Source organism: Dermacentor albipictus, chromosome 9, assembly GCF_038994185.2.
Source record: "Dermacentor albipictus isolate Rhodes 1998 colony chromosome 9, USDA_Dalb.pri_finalv2, whole genome shotgun sequence".
Taxonomy (NCBI): Eukaryota; Metazoa; Arthropoda; class Arachnida; order Ixodida; family Ixodidae; genus Dermacentor; species Dermacentor albipictus.
In genome coordinates, this window is record NC_091829.1 from 42,273,046 (window position 1) to 42,291,059 (window position 18,014).

At 46.4% G+C, this 18,014-nt stretch overlaps 1 protein-coding gene across 1 annotated transcript in view; it reads left to right on the forward strand.

Moving 5' to 3' along the window:
• Window positions 1-18,014, forward strand: part of Naglu (N-acetyl-alpha-glucosaminidase) — a 45,478-nt gene that overhangs the window by 15,276 nt on the left and 12,188 nt on the right. Inside the window, exons 8-15 of the mRNA XM_070525474.1 lie at window positions 316-378; window positions 617-680; window positions 1,469-1,539; window positions 3,255-3,329; window positions 5,458-5,542; window positions 14,288-14,437; window positions 16,910-17,052; window positions 17,801-17,873. Of these exons, the coding sequence (XP_070381575.1) occupies window positions 316-378; window positions 617-680; window positions 1,469-1,539; window positions 3,255-3,329; window positions 5,458-5,542; window positions 14,288-14,437; window positions 16,910-17,052; window positions 17,801-17,873 (724 nt within the window). The remainder of the gene's footprint in view (window positions 1-315; window positions 379-616; window positions 681-1,468; window positions 1,540-3,254; window positions 3,330-5,457; window positions 5,543-14,287; window positions 14,438-16,909; window positions 17,053-17,800; window positions 17,874-18,014) is intronic.

Below are 18,014 nucleotides of genomic sequence, written 5' to 3' on the forward strand. Positions count from 1 at the left end.
ACGTCTTTAACTGGAACGCCTTTTTTGTGTGTGTTTCTCTATGTGTGCGTGTTTCTTTTTTTTTAGCGTTTTCCTATCTGTCATCTTTCTAACCCCTATCTACCATCCCCAGTGTAGGGTAGCGAACCGGAGAATGATATCTGGTTAACCTCCCTACCTTCCCTCTTCATTCTCTCTCTCTCTTTATATATATATATATATATATATATATATATATATATATATAACGGCGAAGTTTGTCATTGTGAGCAACCAGCACGCTCTTTCATGCTCGAAAGCCAGGCTGACAGACATCCTTTATTTTCAACAATGCAGGTTGTTTCCAAACACAACCATGACGAGAACATGTTGGCAAAACTTTGACGAAGAATACGCTTGGTAAGTGGCCTTTATTCTTTGCTGCCAGTTCACGCCGCGGAGGAAATTTGTACAATTTTTAGTGTCTACGTTATTGAACCGACGCGCAACCGTTGCTTTAATGGTAATTTGTGTAGAAACTAGCACATGAACTAGCGCCAAGGGTTAAATTTGTTCACGTGATATGTAGCCTTCTTCCTTCTTTTTTTGAGTTTACGTAGCTTTTGTTGCCCGCTTGTACCACTCCCTTGTTCTGCAGCCCAACATTCGTGTATCCAAACGAGACCCTCTTCGTCACCATTGGAAAGCTGTTCTTGCAAGAGGTGAGCAGAGTATTAAACCTAAGTGTTTAAGGTAATTTCGAAACTTTATTGCTTGAGTTGCGTTACTTATAAAAATAATGTCTTGCTTTTGAAAGACCATTAAATTTCACTGTTTAAGCATATTATGCAGCGATTTAATGCTGCATGGTGTGCCGTTAATCCGTTAAGCGCGATGCTGTCATTTCGCTTTATTTTAGGCTATTATCGGGCTCGTTAGGGAAGCGGTCGCTTTAGCGGCAGTAACAGTCCTTCATAAAATATGCGCCTTATTACGTGTTTGCATCGGATTTCAGTGAAATGGATTGCTATTCCACTCGATGACAATCCAGGAGAAAAAGAAAGCGTATTTTTTTCTCAGTAGTACACAGTAATTTCGCAGTATGCAGTCTGTAAATATAGCTCCGAATGCGTACACTAGTCAGACGGGACTGCGTTTCTCTTCTTTGCACAAAAACGATTGAGTTTACCCTCCGCCGTATTACATTTTCTTTGATTTTGTTTATTATAACAAGGCGGTACACTTGTAAAACTTTCAGCAATGTTTTCATTTAATACAGAATATTAAAGTTCTTAGTATATTTCTCGTTGTAATATGTTCTTCTCCTGTCTTGAAATGATGCCGCCGTACAGGGTAATGACCATAGTCCATGACTCAGGTTGGCGCATAGACATAGCGTAGTTTAAGAAAGTTTATTAAGGAATACAGAAACACATAGCGGCACCGTAAGGTGTCACGAGTATCGTTGCCATTGACCTGTGAATTTAAAGTTATTATTTTTTTCTTTCAGTACATCGAAGAGTTTGGCACTGACCACTACTACAACACTGATCTCTTCAATGAGCTAAACCCTCCTTCTGGGTAAGAGACACCATTTCTGTTCATGTGTCCTGATTAACTAACGTTAATCGCGTAACAATATCTGCTATTAACTGTCTTAATCAGAAGCTTATAGCCCAGTAGTACAGCTCTGACATAGAGTGAATAACGAAAAAAAGAGAAAGAAAAGAAAGAAGCAGTAGAGCGCGAGGAGGGTGTAATGAGACGAATGGGGAAATCGACCCTGTTGTTTTATGTTGCTATAAATGAAGGATGAACTCGATGTGAACGTTCCTTAAGAGCGTTTAGTGGTCGATTTCAGTGCCCCATTCAGTGCATTCAGTGGAACGTGGTCAGTGAACATGATGGCTCTGACGAGTATAAGCACAAAATGAAAATTGAAAATGGAAGGCAGAAATCCTCTCTTATTTCCTCTACTTCGAGTAAAACGATACCGGGCGTGGGTCGACAAACACTAAAGAAATTAGGCTCGTAACAGCATGCTCGTACGGCTTTGCATAATTGGAACCCAAGTTTCAGCGAAATAGACGAATAGGCCGCGGATTCCGTCTCGCAGTTTTGTCAGAATGGAATACGCCAAACCACAGTACTGTTGAAAAATGAAAAAAAAAAAGAACGAACAAGCCAAGAGGTAGTCGAGGCATATCACATTCACACACATTCCGCCTCGTGTGTGTTCGCTGAACGTCTATTTGACGGCACCAAAAAGAAACGGAATTTTCGAATGGCCTGATTTCCCGGCACCCTTGCATATCTGCTAGGGGCCACGTGAGCTAAGTGTTTATAATATGTCCAGCAATAAACTTTCAGTTGTCAGTCAGCGCTCGTGTCGTAAATTCATTGACCCTCACCCGCCGTGGTTGCTCAGTGGCTATGGTGTTGGGCTGCTGAGCACGAGGTCGCGGGATCGAATCCCGGCCACGGCGGCCGCATTTCGATGGGGGCGAAATGCGAAAACACCCGTGTGCTTAGATTTAGAGGTGCACGTTAAAGAACCCCAGGTGGTCGAAATTTCCGGAGTCCTCCACTACGGCGTGCCTCATAATCAGAAAGTGGTTTTGGCACGTAAAACGCCATAATTTAAATTTTTTTAAAATTCATTGACCCTCGTCTGTGTGGCGCGGCACGTGGACGTAAGAATGTTAACCTACCAACTCACTCAACTTGCTGTGTTGATTAGAATTGGGATGTTCTTTCTTTTTGTTGTTGAAAAAAATTCTGTGTTCTTGTGGAAGCATTTCGCAGCCCTCTTGCGCTCTCCTCGGAGTCTTCGCGTGCGGCGATGAGTGTTGTGCCGGCGGCACTGACCACGTGACCGCTTACTTAACAGTTCTGAATCGGGAATCCTGAACATTGAAAAATTTCGAGAAAACGTTGGAAGTAAAGGAAAGCTCTATTCCCACAAAGCACAGCCCATCATTATTGATACGCGGGAGGGAGTTTCCGTTTGAGAGTTGTTCAGCAAATAATTATCAAATGCTAATTATTATTTACTCAATTATCATGTTATATCATGTTTTTTGTACGAATGTACACTCCATGGTCAGACGCCAATGTGAACAATTTGTTTTAATTGTTTTATGTGGAATGGTGTTTAAGATTTCAGAGTACTTAAAAACTTGAGAAACACATGGTTTATTGTGTTTTTTTTTATCAGTAGCTTGCGCTCAATTTACCAACTTCTTTTCGCAAAATGAATTATGTTAATTGCCCGCGGTAACTATTTTGACTTCCAGGAACGTATCATTTGTTCAAGCATCTGGCAAATCAGTTTTCGCAGCACTGACTGAGGTGGACCCTGAAGCGATTTGGTAAGGCCTCTGCACTGCAATTACATAAATGAAAAACAAAACAAAGCACATATTTCTTATGCGTTCTTGCTGCAGCACCGGAAGAACTAAAATAAGTCACACCAGCCGGAAAGCTTACCGGCAAATTTCACTCCGACAACCTGACTCAGCACGCTTCTGTCAGAACCGATTAGTACCCGTGATCGTTACGTCACTGAAGTAGTAAGCTGCTACTGCAAACCGTGCATTGCAGGAAACACGAACGTTGCTGGATGCAGCTGTTGATGATGATGATGATGATGATGATGATGATGATGATAGCAACTTTATTGTACCGCCAGATAAGGAGGCCCCTACTCTCCGTCGCGGGCACACAGGCCTTAGGGACGGGGACCGGAACCTCCGGAACCGGAACCGGAACCTGTTAGTGTGTGCACTGACGTCACAGTGTGTCGGTGGCGAAACCGCACGCCGTGATACTAAAGATGCGTCGCTCACTTTTTAAGGTTTTGATAACGCTTTCTTTTATGACTTGAAATATGAGTAAAACAAACCCTTTCGTTACGCCGACGTGAACAGTTCTTGTTGCGCTTAAAACTGCCCAATTATTTGTCCGGTACTGAATCTGCATGGAAGACCGCAAATTGTTGTCAGAAAGAAACGTACAAGGGATGGGCAAATTGAAGCGAATTCAAACGTCAAGGCTACAGTTCTGTACCTCTGTAGCAAATACCCGCAGCATATTTGTAAGCGATTGCTCTTGTGATAGTCAAAGCGGGCCGAAATATATGTTAGGCGTCTGTAACATTCTTGCACTATTTCAAGTTTGAAGAAACCGTTTTCGCAACCTAAATATCCAAAGCTCCAATTCTGAACTCAAGTGCAGCGTGCGTCTATATTTGTGTACGGTTGAGACGCTCTTACATGTGCAGCTTTCAGAAATGCAATTTTGTGTTTGTTGCGAAGTTGTAAAAGTTATTGTTCTAAAATTATGAGTTTTGTCGTGCATGCCAGTCCGGTTGCAGCGTAGTTAGTGTTGTTTTTTCTCGTCCTACGTTTTCCATTTGAGATTTTTCAGAACCACTTTCATGTTTGCCGATTCTTTGAATACGGACAGGCGTCAACGTTATCACCTTTTAGTTATAATTACAAGAAAAGTCATGTCTGCGAAACAAAGACGCACCTCGACAAGGATGTAATTGTAGTAAAGTGAATGCCAGGCAAATAAGGCGTAGAGACATGGAAGCGTTTGTTCATTTACTTGGGCAACATTTGTAATGTTGTAGGGAGTTTTAGACACAGCCTGCCCGAGCGGCTCAGCGCTGCCAAAAATGGCGTATAGCGGCATTATATGCATGCGCAGAAGCCAGACACCGCTCGGGTTCTTTTGCACTCTTCGTGTGTGTGTACCTCCGGCCGATATAGCGTCCCCTAACTTTGTGTCCCATATTTCTAAAACTCCTCACTGATTATGTAGCATGCACATTCTTTAAGGACACCTTGCTACAGCTATCGCCAACGTTGGAACTACGTAAATTTAATCTACCGATGGGTGGATAAAATAATATAAATCTAAATAAAACAAAACAAGCATGAGGAACGAAGCGTGAAGCGTATTTTCCACTTAAGAGACGTTATGTTCAGTTATATTTGAAAGTTTTTGCGTATCGTTTCTACTTTACCAATGCCGTTACTGCCGTTCAAGTGCCGCACACAACTACCACACTGCTACTACCACACTGCTCGTGTGGTAGCTGTGCGTACCGCCCGTCGCATAATGTACCAGGTATACAATGACAGATACGATAGCGTTAACAGCAGGGCAGCGGTGCTACTATCGTCGTACACATCGCGTTGGGTATTAGAGAGTTTTAGCAAAGCGCTGTTCCGTTACGGCTGGTGTCACTGCTACTGACAAAAGAAGCATGCGCAAGCGCAGGTGTGCCAGGTGCATGCGCAGCTTAGCTATAGCATAGCCGCAGCGGTAACGATGGAGTGGTAGCGGTATGCCAAAACTCTCTGCTTGTCATGCAAGTCACCTATCAATTGGACCCGAAGCACAAAAAATGACCCGCTCTTGTTAGGGTGCCACTAGCTAGTTTACTAGCAAGGAGCGCTTCACTCAGTGTTTCGCTTTTCCACTCTCTAGGGTCATGCAAGGATGGCTGTTCATCAACGACCCTTCTTATTGGACGCCAAAGAGGGCGAAGGCTCTGCTGACCAGTGTGCCTCAGGTAAAGCAATGATGCGGTCACCGACCGGCTTCATTCGCGATTCATTGTGGCATTGTGGTTCAAAACGGCTTTGTTGAGGAATAAATTAAGCATCTCAAGCAGGCAATGCCGACTTTAAGGTCCCGCATCTGCGAGATAAGAATCTCGGCACATCATTGTAAGCAGTTTCTACTATTAGCATCCACTTTGTTGTTGTCCACGTAGTACGGTGTAAAGAGGGCTGTGGATTGTTTTTCTTTCTTTTGCAGAGTAAACTGTTATGGGCTCATTCCAATAGCCATTTCGGTTGGCGATGTTGTCCGCCGTCGCCGCCGCTGTCCGTCGCATCTATCGCCGGGCTCCTACCCATTATGGGGCACGCCCTAATGCGAAGTTTGAGCAGAGCTCTATATGTGTTTTTATTTCGTGATATATTGTGGCAAATAATTTGAGAGAGACATGTAGCGGAGTCGGCAATCGTCGAAAATCTGATCTGCAGGTTAAGTGCGTCAGCTTTCATACGTGACTCCTCGAAGGTTCCAGTGTAATCGCTGGTGCCGCATGGCTTCCAGGAAATACTACGCAATTCGCGTCGCGCATACAATCAGATTACAAAACAGTCGCAAGCCAATCGCAGATCATCACAACCGAAACAAGCGCGAGCGAGACCAAAGGAAGCAAGCCAAACAAGCGCGAGCGAGAACTGATGCGAGCAGACGATAGTACGAAACCAGCGGTCCGGCTCAGACCAGATACGAGTACGCATCGAGCGATCGGGTGGGTACGCATGAAACCGGCTTGCCGACCGCACGTCACTGAAGGAGCGGCTCTCATTGGTCGCCGCCGTCCGCGGCTCGCGTCTTTCAGCCGCCGCTCCGCGTTCGCTCTTTCATCTTTCGCTGTTGTGCTCGTTTGCTCGGTTACGTCGCCGCCGCCGCTCACCGCAGGAACGGGACATTTAGAGCTGCGCTCTAAAAAGCCACAGGCCGGCGCCGTACATACATGAAATACATGTACGGCATACCTAATTAAATCAAGCAGGCTAGGTGACTGTCCGTCAAAACCCCATTTCAAAAGGAATATCTAAAGCTAACCGCTCCTTAGGATACTTGAAGATAAAATTTTCACTTGCACCTGTTTTATTAAAGCGACTGTTGCACACAACATACGTCCGCCCACAATTAGAATATGCCTCATCCGTTTGGGATCCTCGTCAGATCACATCATTTAACGAAAGCGAATCAGTACAAGATCGCTCTGTTTGTTTCATCTTAGCTAACTACCATCGCACTGCTAGTGTTACATTAATGAAGAGTACCTTTCAAATCCCATTATTATCTCTTCGCAGAAAGAAATCACGCATTTCCCTTTTTCATAATATCTATATACTACCACAACGCATCTCTTCGCCTTGTTAGATATGGAGCTGTTTCCTGCGATTACTTCGAGTTCCCCAGACCACATCGGATTGCAGCACAGCTAATTGAGGAATGCAGAAGCAGGAAAGCACATTCCAGAGGAGCGGCCGAGCAAACAAGTTTAAGGCAACAAGTTCACGTGCCAACAAGTTCGTGCGCCGCCGGGATTAGCAGGTGGGCCTCCGACAATGGAGCATGAGCAGCCGTCCCCTTCTCCTCGTTAGAAGTGCATTGCCAGTCTGCGAGGCAAGACCGCAGAAAGCCGCCAGGTGTGACACCGCGACACGGGCGCCTACCATTGGCTGAAAGTGGCGTCATCGGAGCGGACTCTCCCATTGGTCAAACATGACGTGACTTACAGTGCTCGAAGGGTTTATAAGAAGCCTTCCAGAGAGACCTGAGCATTCTGGGACATTCCCTGATTCCCTGATTCACCTCTCTCGAACTTCTTGCCGCGGGCCGCAGCGTCCGAGTTGCTGCTGGCCCGTAATGTCTGTACAAATGTTACTTGTCGCTCACCTCCTTGTATATAATGTAGAATAAACCCTCCCAAGTTTGTGGGTTTTCATCCGCGACGTCCGTCCTCCAACCCCTACATCTGGTGGCAGCGGTGGGATTCGAACCCACGCCTCCGAAGAGACTGGTGGCAGCGCTACGAATCAACCTTCGTCGAGAGAGATCGTAAGGAACCGGGAAGAGCGAAGACGAGAGAGCCTTCGTCGAAAGAGGTCCGAAGAAACTGGGAGTAGCGAAGAAGGAGCGAGCCTTCGACCCAGGGAGTCCGGAGGAACCGGGGACAGCGGACGAACGAACCGGATGGCAGGGTGCTGCAACCGTAAGTGAGCGCGTGGTTTTTTTTCCTTATGATTCGCCAGACTCAAAGGTTGTGTGTTCAATTTTGATAGTTCTGGGAATCGGGAGTTTGTTGCATTGTGTGTTTGCACAAATTAATTAAGGAAAACAGTTTTAACCACCTGTCGGGGCAGCTGCCATGGATCTTAGAAGGTTGACGAGGTTAGACTTGTTGTTGGTGTGCGACGATTTGGGAGTTGAGGCGGACGAACGGATGGAAACGCCAGCTATCATAAAGGCGATTAATGATAGTGGCAATGATGACAAAAGCATTGCGCTTGCTTGGGAGGTAATACAGGAGCCACGGGAGCGTGTACGTCGTGTACGTTTGCGACAGCGTCGTGAACTTAGGAGTGAGTATAAGCGTGAAGAACGCGAGAATGAACGGAAGCAGGAGCTTCAAGAACTTGCTCTTAGGTGTGAGCTTCACGACCGTGAGAATCAACGTAAGCTTGAGCGTGAGCAAAAGTATGAGAGAGAGAAGGCAGCACTGATCAAAGAGATACAGTATTGTGATCAGGTATTGGCACAGAGACAACGGCTGTCTGAGAATTCTGTAGGTAGTACAGAGCGAAAGAATGAGGAAGTGTCTAGCGGACTTTCGCCAGAAGCCGACGAAAAGAGTAGTGCCTGTGAGATTAGCTGCAGAATCATAAGTGAAGGGAAAGGGCTAGCTGCTAACGATGCCTTAGTGGCAACAGAGGCCGTTAAAGGCCGTAGTGAGAGCGACGAGGTGCTGTGCCAACAGATGACTGTAGAGACAGCTAGGCCAGCTGCGAACAAATTGGCACAGTTACCGAGCGTGTGCGTCGCTGGTAATGTTAGCGAGGTTGCTAGCGAGGAAAAGGGTACTGTTGACGCGACAGACGCGAGCACCCATGTCAGGTTAGATCTGCGTGCAGAAGTGAAGTGCGAGCTGAGCGATGCAGTTGAGAGTAGTTCTCAGGATTGCGAGCTGCGTAGCTCAAGAGAATACAACTGCATTGTTCAGGGATCGGTGCGGCTCTCCGCCAGTCTAGATAGCCTAGAGAGGGATGGTTCAGTTAATAATCATTCGGACTGTGCGCGTGAGACAGCGATCGATACCGACGGGCTGTGTGCCGATTCACAGCGTGAGCTGGGCAATGTAGTAGAGGGCAGTTCGCAAGAGTGCGAGTTGTCTAACTCGAGTAAAGCCTGCTACATTGTGCCAGAGTCGGTTAAGCTGTCCGCCAGTCGAGGCAGAGAGAGAGTAGATTTAAATGTAAATCACTCAGACTGTGCGGGTAAGAGACCGATCCGGGCCGACGAAATGTGTACCGGCCAGCACGAGGCACGAGGCGACATGAAAGCGAGTGCAAAGAGAAAGCGCCGTAAAAAGAAGCGCGGTAAAGACCGAAAGACGGTAATTAATGTAGCGCCGCCAAAGATGGCGAGAACCCCAAATGGGCAGGGCGCGAGGAGAAGAAAGGTGCGGTCGTCACTGACGATGTTGACGCATCCAAAACGAGCGAGCCACAGGTCAAAAGGGGACCGCGAAGAATGTTCTGCACGGACGCGGACAAAGGGCACGAGGCAGTTAAGCTCCTCGTCGTTCCGTAGTTCTTTTCACAGCTCAGCGTGCAGTTCGAAGAAACGCAAGGTGGCAGGACGAGACCAGGTGGGGAGTAGCGACGCGGTCAATCGAGTTTGTGTTGAAAGCGGGGCGCGAGGACGCAAATTGGCAGGAGACCGTAACGTCTTGGGGGAGCTGATAGTGAATCAGCCCTTTTGTTGTCTCTCGGCAGCCAGAGTAGCTTTGAAACTTCGCCCACCGCGGGTCAGGCTGAAAGTATGAGTCAGTCGTAAGCAATCGGGAACGGGAGGCCAAGAGCGCTTCCGTAGAAATGAAGTGTGTTGTTTTTTATTTTTTGAGCATCGGAAAATTTCGCGAATTGAGACTAGGATTTCTTGCAATGTGTAAGGTTTGAGCTTTGTTTATGTTTTCGTTCGAGAAGCTCAAGATTTGAAAGATGCGTTTTAAGTAAACATGTAGTCTCGCGAGATGCTCATTAATAAGTAGATAGGCTTTTTTTTGTGCGTGTGTGAGTAACCTGAAGGTCAAGGTTATCGTCGAAAGGCCTATGGTAAAGCGCGTGTGTTATTTAACCTTCTTTCTTTTTAAGCGTTTTTGAATTTTGTAAGGTTAAGCGCGTAGATTTGAGTGAGTGCATGATTTGCACGGAGAAGCGTTCTTAGTTCCATTAGCGCGTGTCCTGTGTGGACGGAAGGAAGCAGACTTTATGACTGGGTTGCTAGTGTGTGTGTGAGGGCAGCCGTGTATTCTGACTTCTTTAGTGAACGTGCGTGGAAAGAGTTAGTAGAAGACGCATCATTTTAAGAGTTCTGCGGAGTGTGTAAGTCCCGCGAGTTTAATTGTTCGTTTAAGTCACGTGTCCTAGAGGGACTAAAGGGAGAAACGTGAGTAAGCGTAATGAAAAGTTTGCCTACAACGCAAGTACGCGTTTTGTTTAGTGACCACAAGGCTAGTGCGCTTGTGATTACGTAGTTGTGAGGTTGACCAGATTGTTCAGTGGCACCATTACGTGCGATAAGTACGCCACTACGATAGATTGGAAACATGCTGTTCATGTAGTTAGGCCACTTAAGTAATGTTCGGCTGTTTTCATTTGTTGTTTGCATCATCAACGACCCTTTTGTTTTGCAACAACAATAGTAGTCTGGTCTTGTCGGCAATCGAGGAGAAATGCATAGCTGTTTGGAGGGGTGGTTACAACTGTTTTGTCAAAATTGGGGAACTAAAAGATCAGGGTTGATTTTGACTCAGTAATAGCCTGGCGAGTCAGGGGTGAAGAGCCTGCGCTTACGCGTGGTGCAGCGCTGTGTTGTTTGGTTTGTTTGACGTATGTTCTCCAGGGCCCAGGATCCCGAGGGTTGTCAAACGAGGCTCGACCCCAGTACCCTGCAGCTTCTTTCAGCGTTCCTCATGGCCAGCGAATTGAGTTCACCGGCCATTCAGAACAACCGGGGCGAGGACGAGCTGTTAGATATGGAGCTGTTTCCTGCGATTACTTCGAGTTCCCCAGACCACATCGGATTGCAGCACAGCTAATTGAGGAATGCAGAAGCAGGAAAGCACATTCCAGAGGAGCGGCCGAGCAAACAAGTTTAAGGCAACAAGTTCACGTGCCAACAAGTTCGTGCGCCGCCGGGATTAGCAGGTGGGCCTCCGACAATGGAGCATGAGCAGCCGTCCCCTTCTCCTCGTTAGAAGTGCATTGCCAGTCTGCGAGGCAAGACCGCAGAAAGCCGCCAGGTGTGACACCGCGACACGGGCGCCTACCATTGGCTGAAAGTGGCGTCATCGGAGCGGACTCTCCCATTGGTCAAACATGACGTGACTTACAGTGCTCGAAGGGTTTATAAGAAGCCTTCCAGAGAGACCTGAGCATTCTGGGACATTCCCTGATTCCCTGATTCACCTCTCTCGAACTTCTTGCCGCGGGCCGCAGCGTCCGAGTTGCTGCTGGCCCGTAATGTCTGTACAAATGTTACTTGTCGCTCACCTCCTTGTATATAATGTAGAATAAACCCTCCCAAGTTTGTGGGTTTTCATCCGCGACGTCCGTCCTCCAACCCCTACAGCCTTCTTTAGATCCACCCTGCGCCTTATTATTCGGCTCGTCGTGATCACTTACATAAAGTTGACGTACCCCGTCGTAACACCGTCGCGTGCTCACAATCATTCCTTCCTAAAACTTCAGTCGACTGGAATAATCTACCTACATCATTAGTAAGCATCAGTGATCCCACTCTTTTTAAGAATGCACTAATCAACATAAAAAATAATGCATGGTGGCAAATGGCATAATTACGCACTTATTCGTTAACATTGTCTGCTTGCTAAAGTGTATTCTTTCTGTATTTTCATATTATGTAAGTCTGTTATCGTTGTTATGAATGCATTACTAGTTTTTTCATATCGCCTTTGTTCCCTGCACTGTGAATTCCTAGAACTAAACTAATCCGATATTTTTTACTCTTGGAATGTATTCTCGCCCCTCCCCTCTGCAATGTACAACTATGTACCTTGAGGGTATCACAAATAAATAAATAAACAAATAAGTAAATAAATAAATAAATAAATAAATAAATAAATAAATAAATAAATAAATAAATAAATAAGTTATCGTCATCATCATCATCATTAGCACCGTATCGTGCCACTTGTCACGTGATGTGAGATGCGCGCCGCGTATCGTCGATACGTACGCACTTTGCATTGCATTTTCGTATTATTGCGCCAGGTCGCACGCCATTTAGCATTTGCATAGGTATACTGGTACAAGGTTGTTTGGTTTTCCTATCATGTATGTGGCTCCTACCCACATTGGGGGATTGGCCTAAACATGAATGGAATGTCTTGACGAAGAATAAGAAGATTAAGCAGATGCTTATAAATGCCAGAATGAAAAACTCGTATAGCATACCTGATTAGATCAAGCAGGCTAGGTGGCTGTCACCGCCCGTTTAAAAGGACGTGCCAATAAATCATCATCATCATCATCATCATAATCAAAGTCATCATCATCAGCAACAGCAAAATTTGCATTGCAGTTGCGTTGTGTTACTCCAGGTGTCCCGGCATGCGGCAGTTGCATGTAGCTGGACCTGGTTACCTCAAGCAGACTAGGTGACTGTTCGTCGTCGCCCGTATCAAAGGGGATGCCAGTAAATCATCATCATCATCATCATCATCATTGTATCGTGTCACAGGTCAAGGCACCTGTGTTTACACTTCGGTACACACTATGGCGCGTCCTCGCAAGCTATAGAACCGCTGCTGAAGAAGCGAACCGTAAAATCCTAGAACTCACACGGTAACGACGAGGCAACGTCAGGCTTAGCAGACCGCAGTGCAGAGAGCATCACAAGGCTTGGCTAGCCGTCGACGCCGGACAGACAGTTCAGATCATTCGCGCGAAATCGACGCAAATAGACTTCGCCGCAGAGATCCTCTATAGTGCTTGCTGCTGAAGATGGAGCTCCTATATAGACCCGTTACTCCAGCTTACGCTGTGACTGAGCTGGGTATGATGCGCAGGCCTGTGACTTTTTTTGTGAGGAGTGACTTATTCGCTTCGTGCTGTGCATTAATGGCCTTAAAAAATGGCCGGTGCGCGTGATGGCAGAAAAAAAAAACTAATCTTTCCGCACCCTGAAATTCACATTTGCAACGTGCACATAATACATACGACCGACACGTTTTATTACTTTACTGACTGCAGATGCAAACTGCGCTGAAATGAAGGTTTTCCGCGCTACACGTCCCCTGTAAACATTTTACGCCAACCGTATGTTACAGTAATACTAAAGTATATGATCTGTTTTGTCAACTTATGCAACGCGTATAATACAAAATTTTATATGTCGCCTTGAAAAAGACAATTCCACTTGTCGAAACGCTGGTTCCCGCTTTTACCTCGTTCTCGTTTTGTTCGTCGTAACGCATTTTATCAGTTACTGACGCGTCAATAGGAAATCAATGATCTTATTTCTGGTCTCCTACAACTGTTTGTCGGCTAGTAATGCTTTGTCAGTAGTGACTACCGCATTTTGTCGCGTAATGATCGTGTTTTGCCTTTCCTTTTTTCGGTGGATACGAATGCGAGCTCGCGGGTGCGATAAGTACGCGCGGCAAATTTCCAAGCGAACGTTCTCGGTGCTCAATAGAAAAACGAGTGGCCGGGAATCGGGGTTCTCACGCCAGTAATTTTAAGTTCAACGGAAACTTTTCAGACAGCAATTGTCTTTGTGACAAGAGCACAGTTTCTACACAAGCAGAAACTGCAAGTGGCCTTTATTTGCTAAACTACCTGCCAAAGGTAACTACTTTTAAAAGCTCTCAGGTTACATTGTAAGGTCACGTTGCGAAATTGTGCACGTGTCGTTCGCAGTTGAGGATAGCAATAGGGGCTTGTTGGTACGGCTTATCTTATTTTGTTATAGCGCAAGCTTGACACGGGCAACAGAAGGCGCATCTGACGCACACAGCGCTGTGTGTGTCAGATGTGCCTTCTGTTGTCCGTGTCAAGCTTGCGCTATAACAAAATAAGTTGTTCGCAGTTTTCGTGCTGCCAGCAGTTGTTGTTGCTGGATTCGGATGAGGTTAAGCGCATGCGCTCTGTGTGCACTTTTATGGCGGAATAGGTTCGAAACAAAAAAAAAAACATGGCGGTAACCTCCTCTCGGCTGCCACAAGCAATAATCACCACTGGGCTGATCAAGCAGACGACAGTCGCTGTGTACAACAATTTTTGCTGGTGCGATGATTACTCGACGAAAACAAATTCTATTATTCGATGGCAATTGTGAGGGGCGCTAACACTGTGCGAGCAAATGTGGTATGAGAAAAAGATTGGTCGTCGACGCTATACAGTGAAGTGCGAGTAAGAAACGCAGCAAGCGCATCGACTTGAAGGCAAAGCCGACTTGCTGAACTCTTGTGCGTTCGCAGGGAAGAATGTTAATCCTCGACTTGAGCTCAGAGCGAGAGCCCGCCTACGAGCGGTTGTCCATGTTCTACGGCCAGCCATTCATCTGGAACATGCTGCTAAATTACGGAGGCGTTCTGGGAATGTACGGCTCGCTGAAATCCGTGAACGAGGTAAGTTCGCACATTAGGTTACTCTGGTTGCATTTTCTGGTAAAACGAGGTTCATGTATGCGCCTTCAGGGACAACATTCTAACATCAAGTAGACAGATATTGTGTCGCAATATGTACAAGATGACGTAAAGATAGCAGGCGTGACGGAGAGGAGAGACAGTGAGTTAACAATTTTATAAAATTCAGCCTTATCTTATTGCCGCATTAGTAAAGTGCGCGGGTATGTTAATAGATGAATGTTGGTTAGCAAAGCTTAGTGAAAGGATTTATCGGCTATTATAAAACATTCTTGTTGTCCGCCGCTTCTGCTAGTTTTTACGAGTAAAAATAATACCTTGTCTCTAATGTCACAGTCTCACAATAACTGGAAAAAGTCGCCACAGAAATAACCAGTATCCACAGTTCTTCAGAAATTCGGCACATATATCATCAAAGCTATGACAAGGGACACGACATAATATTTCAGTGGCTTCCAGGACATAGTAACATCAGCGGGAATGACCACGCCGATGAAGCCGCCCGATCTGCACATGAAAGTGGTCAGCGAGTCGTCATTCCGTTTTCGCGAACAGACGCTGCGGCTGAGTTGCGATTGATGTCCCGTGAGTGTACTTTGCCCCTGTGGGACTCAAATGTTTTCACCATGTGCCGGTTGCGTTCATTGTCTCCGGACATACGGATGCACCTCCCGCCTGGATTACCACGACGTGAACAGACCATGCTCTACCGTCTGTGGCTAGGCGTTGCCTTTACAAACGCCTATGCTTTCCTCATAGGAATGGCCAACAGCCCCACGTGCGACACATGTAACATCGACGAGACGATCGCACACATTATCTGTGTCTGCCCGCGATACAGTGCTGAGAGAAAAGTGATGTGCAGTGTACTGGACCAGTTGGACAATCGTCCACTTTCAGAACTAAAAGCTTTAGGCCAATGCTCCGATAGGACATCCGCGTTGAAGGCCTTACACGCGCTAGTAAGGTTCTTGCGGTCTACGGGGCTTCACGACAGACTCTAAGAATGCCGCCTCCTACCGCTCTGTAGTGTACGCGCTTTGTTTGTGCTTGTCTCCCTTTCTATCTCCCCCTTCTACTCTGTTTCTCTTTTTATCCCTCTTAACCCTTTCCCCTGCGCAGGGTAGCCAACCGGAACTACCTCTGGTTAACCTCCCTGCCTTTCTCTGCATTATTTTCTCTCTCTCTCTCTCACAGTTCTTCTGGATTTTGTGAGCATGCTTTGAAAACGGCGATCCCCCCCCCCTCAAAAAAAAGAAACAAAAAAAACATACAACCAAAGTGGCAGTTTCAACCAAAGCGCGCAGAATCGACAGCGACAGCAAGGTACAAAGTTGCGCTTGGTGTTTTTAACTGTACACGGGTGCGGCATGTTACATAGTAACGCGGCACGCGAAATGACTCCTGCTGTGTAGGAGGAACGTCGCCCTCGCAGCTGCCAGGCGTCTCACAACGTCGGCTCGACGAGCCAGTGACACGCGTCGCAGGCGTCTCGCACCTTGGTTGTGCACGAAATGTGACCGTCGGCGTTTGTCAACGCCCAGCGAAACATGAGATAACGTTAGCTTGACGTGCACTTCCCGTGACGCTCAGCGCAGCTGCATGCGAACAGCAGCTCAGCGGGAACGCTATATGTGTGCTTGTATGTACGCGCGCACAAAGCTCGTGCCAGCAGCGGCAGGCAGAACGTTACTGCCTTGGCTCGACCACCGAGATTGTTGAGCGTAGCGTCGACGTCGCGTCGACTTCGCGTCGTCGTTGTTGCAGCCAAAGGCGCTAACCTAACCTAACCTAACCTCAAGAACCTGTAACCGTGCGCGCACTAGTCGCGCATGCGCCGTCGGGCGGAACGTGCAGCACGACCGACGGCGCCGACGGTGTTTTGGCGCCTCGAGCGTCTGTGTGATTGCTCTCGCTATGAAATGTGTGCGTGCACTTTGGAAAGACGCCCGTTCGTAGACGTCAAAACCGGAGTCCATAAACTATGTATTTTACCCATTCTACAGCCTCACGGAATGAAACGCGTCGGTTTAGGCCCAACTAATGCGTGTGCAAGACCAACCAGACGAACAATTCGTTTCTTTTAATATACGCGCACTTTCATATTCGCCGTCTCCAGTTTGTGTTAAGTCGGCGTAGTTTTGGCTCTGGTGCTTAGATCAGAGTTCGTGCCACCTTTAGCGACCATATACGTAAGTAGCGTGACGTCACACTCTCGAGTAACGTCGCTTGCGTGCTCTACTTTAAAACTTCGCTTTCGCGTTTCGTTCCGCGAGTATGTTACAGCCACTTCTAAGTTGCACGTTCGAGCTGCAATTTATTCGCCAATGCCACTGTTCAGCGTGCAATTCGGCGATTCACATAGGCTCCGCAATACAGCAGAATTGTCTCACAGGAGAAGCGTGTATGTGACCTTATTCTGCATGATGTCTACAAATGCGATGTGCACTTTAGGGTCCCTTCATTGCCCGGAAAGCAAATGACTCCACTATGGCCGGGACCGGCCTGACACCGGAAGGTATCAATCAGAATGATGTGATGTTTGAGTTCATGAATGAGAATGCCTGGAGATCATCACCCGTCAACATCAGTGAATGGTGAGAACTGTGCTTTTCGGTTTCACTTGTGCCCGCATGCTCTTCGAATTTCCTTATATATTATGCTTACATTTCATGCAACGTAAACGTTTTGGCAGGCAAGACTGATCTTATTTTTAAACGAAGGCTGGCTTGTTTGAATAGCAGGGCATAGCAATTTGAATTTTGCTACGTGACTGCACTTTGTCCATAGCAACTAGCTATATGTGTACGAATAATTTACATGCTTTTAAAAAGTTGAAGTGCCTTAAATAATTTGTACATTTAGGAGAGCACGATATGCTTCAGTACAAGGATAGCGACGTGCTACTAAAGAGATTTTGTACGCATGCTGTGAGCTCTGTTTTACAAATTATCCACACGGAATGCATAGGAAGTCTGTCAACTTTGCATGCGTACTGCACGAGTATTAAAAGAAAGAAGGCGTGAAATTACAAAAACACATACGGGATTTTGTATTGTTGATGTGTACGGAAATTTCTATGGCATTTTGTTATTGTATAACAATTTTACCCACGGGAGAATTTGCTTCAACGTTCGGGTCGTGCTGTGCCCAGCTATATTTGGCCAACATGACCCTCAACGAGGCCCCGAATACAATTTTTTTTTGCGTGATCTTTAGTGCAATTGATGCCGTTAAGTCTAAAGAACAGCGTTTTCCTACCGAGTTGTGCGTGATAGATGCAGCTGCACAAGTCGAGTGTGTTTCAAAAATAAAACAGTGTCAGTTGGTTTATTTATTTTGCAGGATAGAAAACTATGCATTAAGAAGATATGGCAAGGAGAACGTTAACGCCACTTCTGCATGGAGGCGCCTTGCGGTGAGACACTTTAGCTTCAGCTGGGCGTTGTTTATTCAATTTTTTGTTGTTGGTAATCTAGTGCTGTTGAATCCTGTTGGTGATTTGTGTAACCGCGCATATTTGCCATTAAGCGCAGGTGGGTTTTATGTATGCACTAGG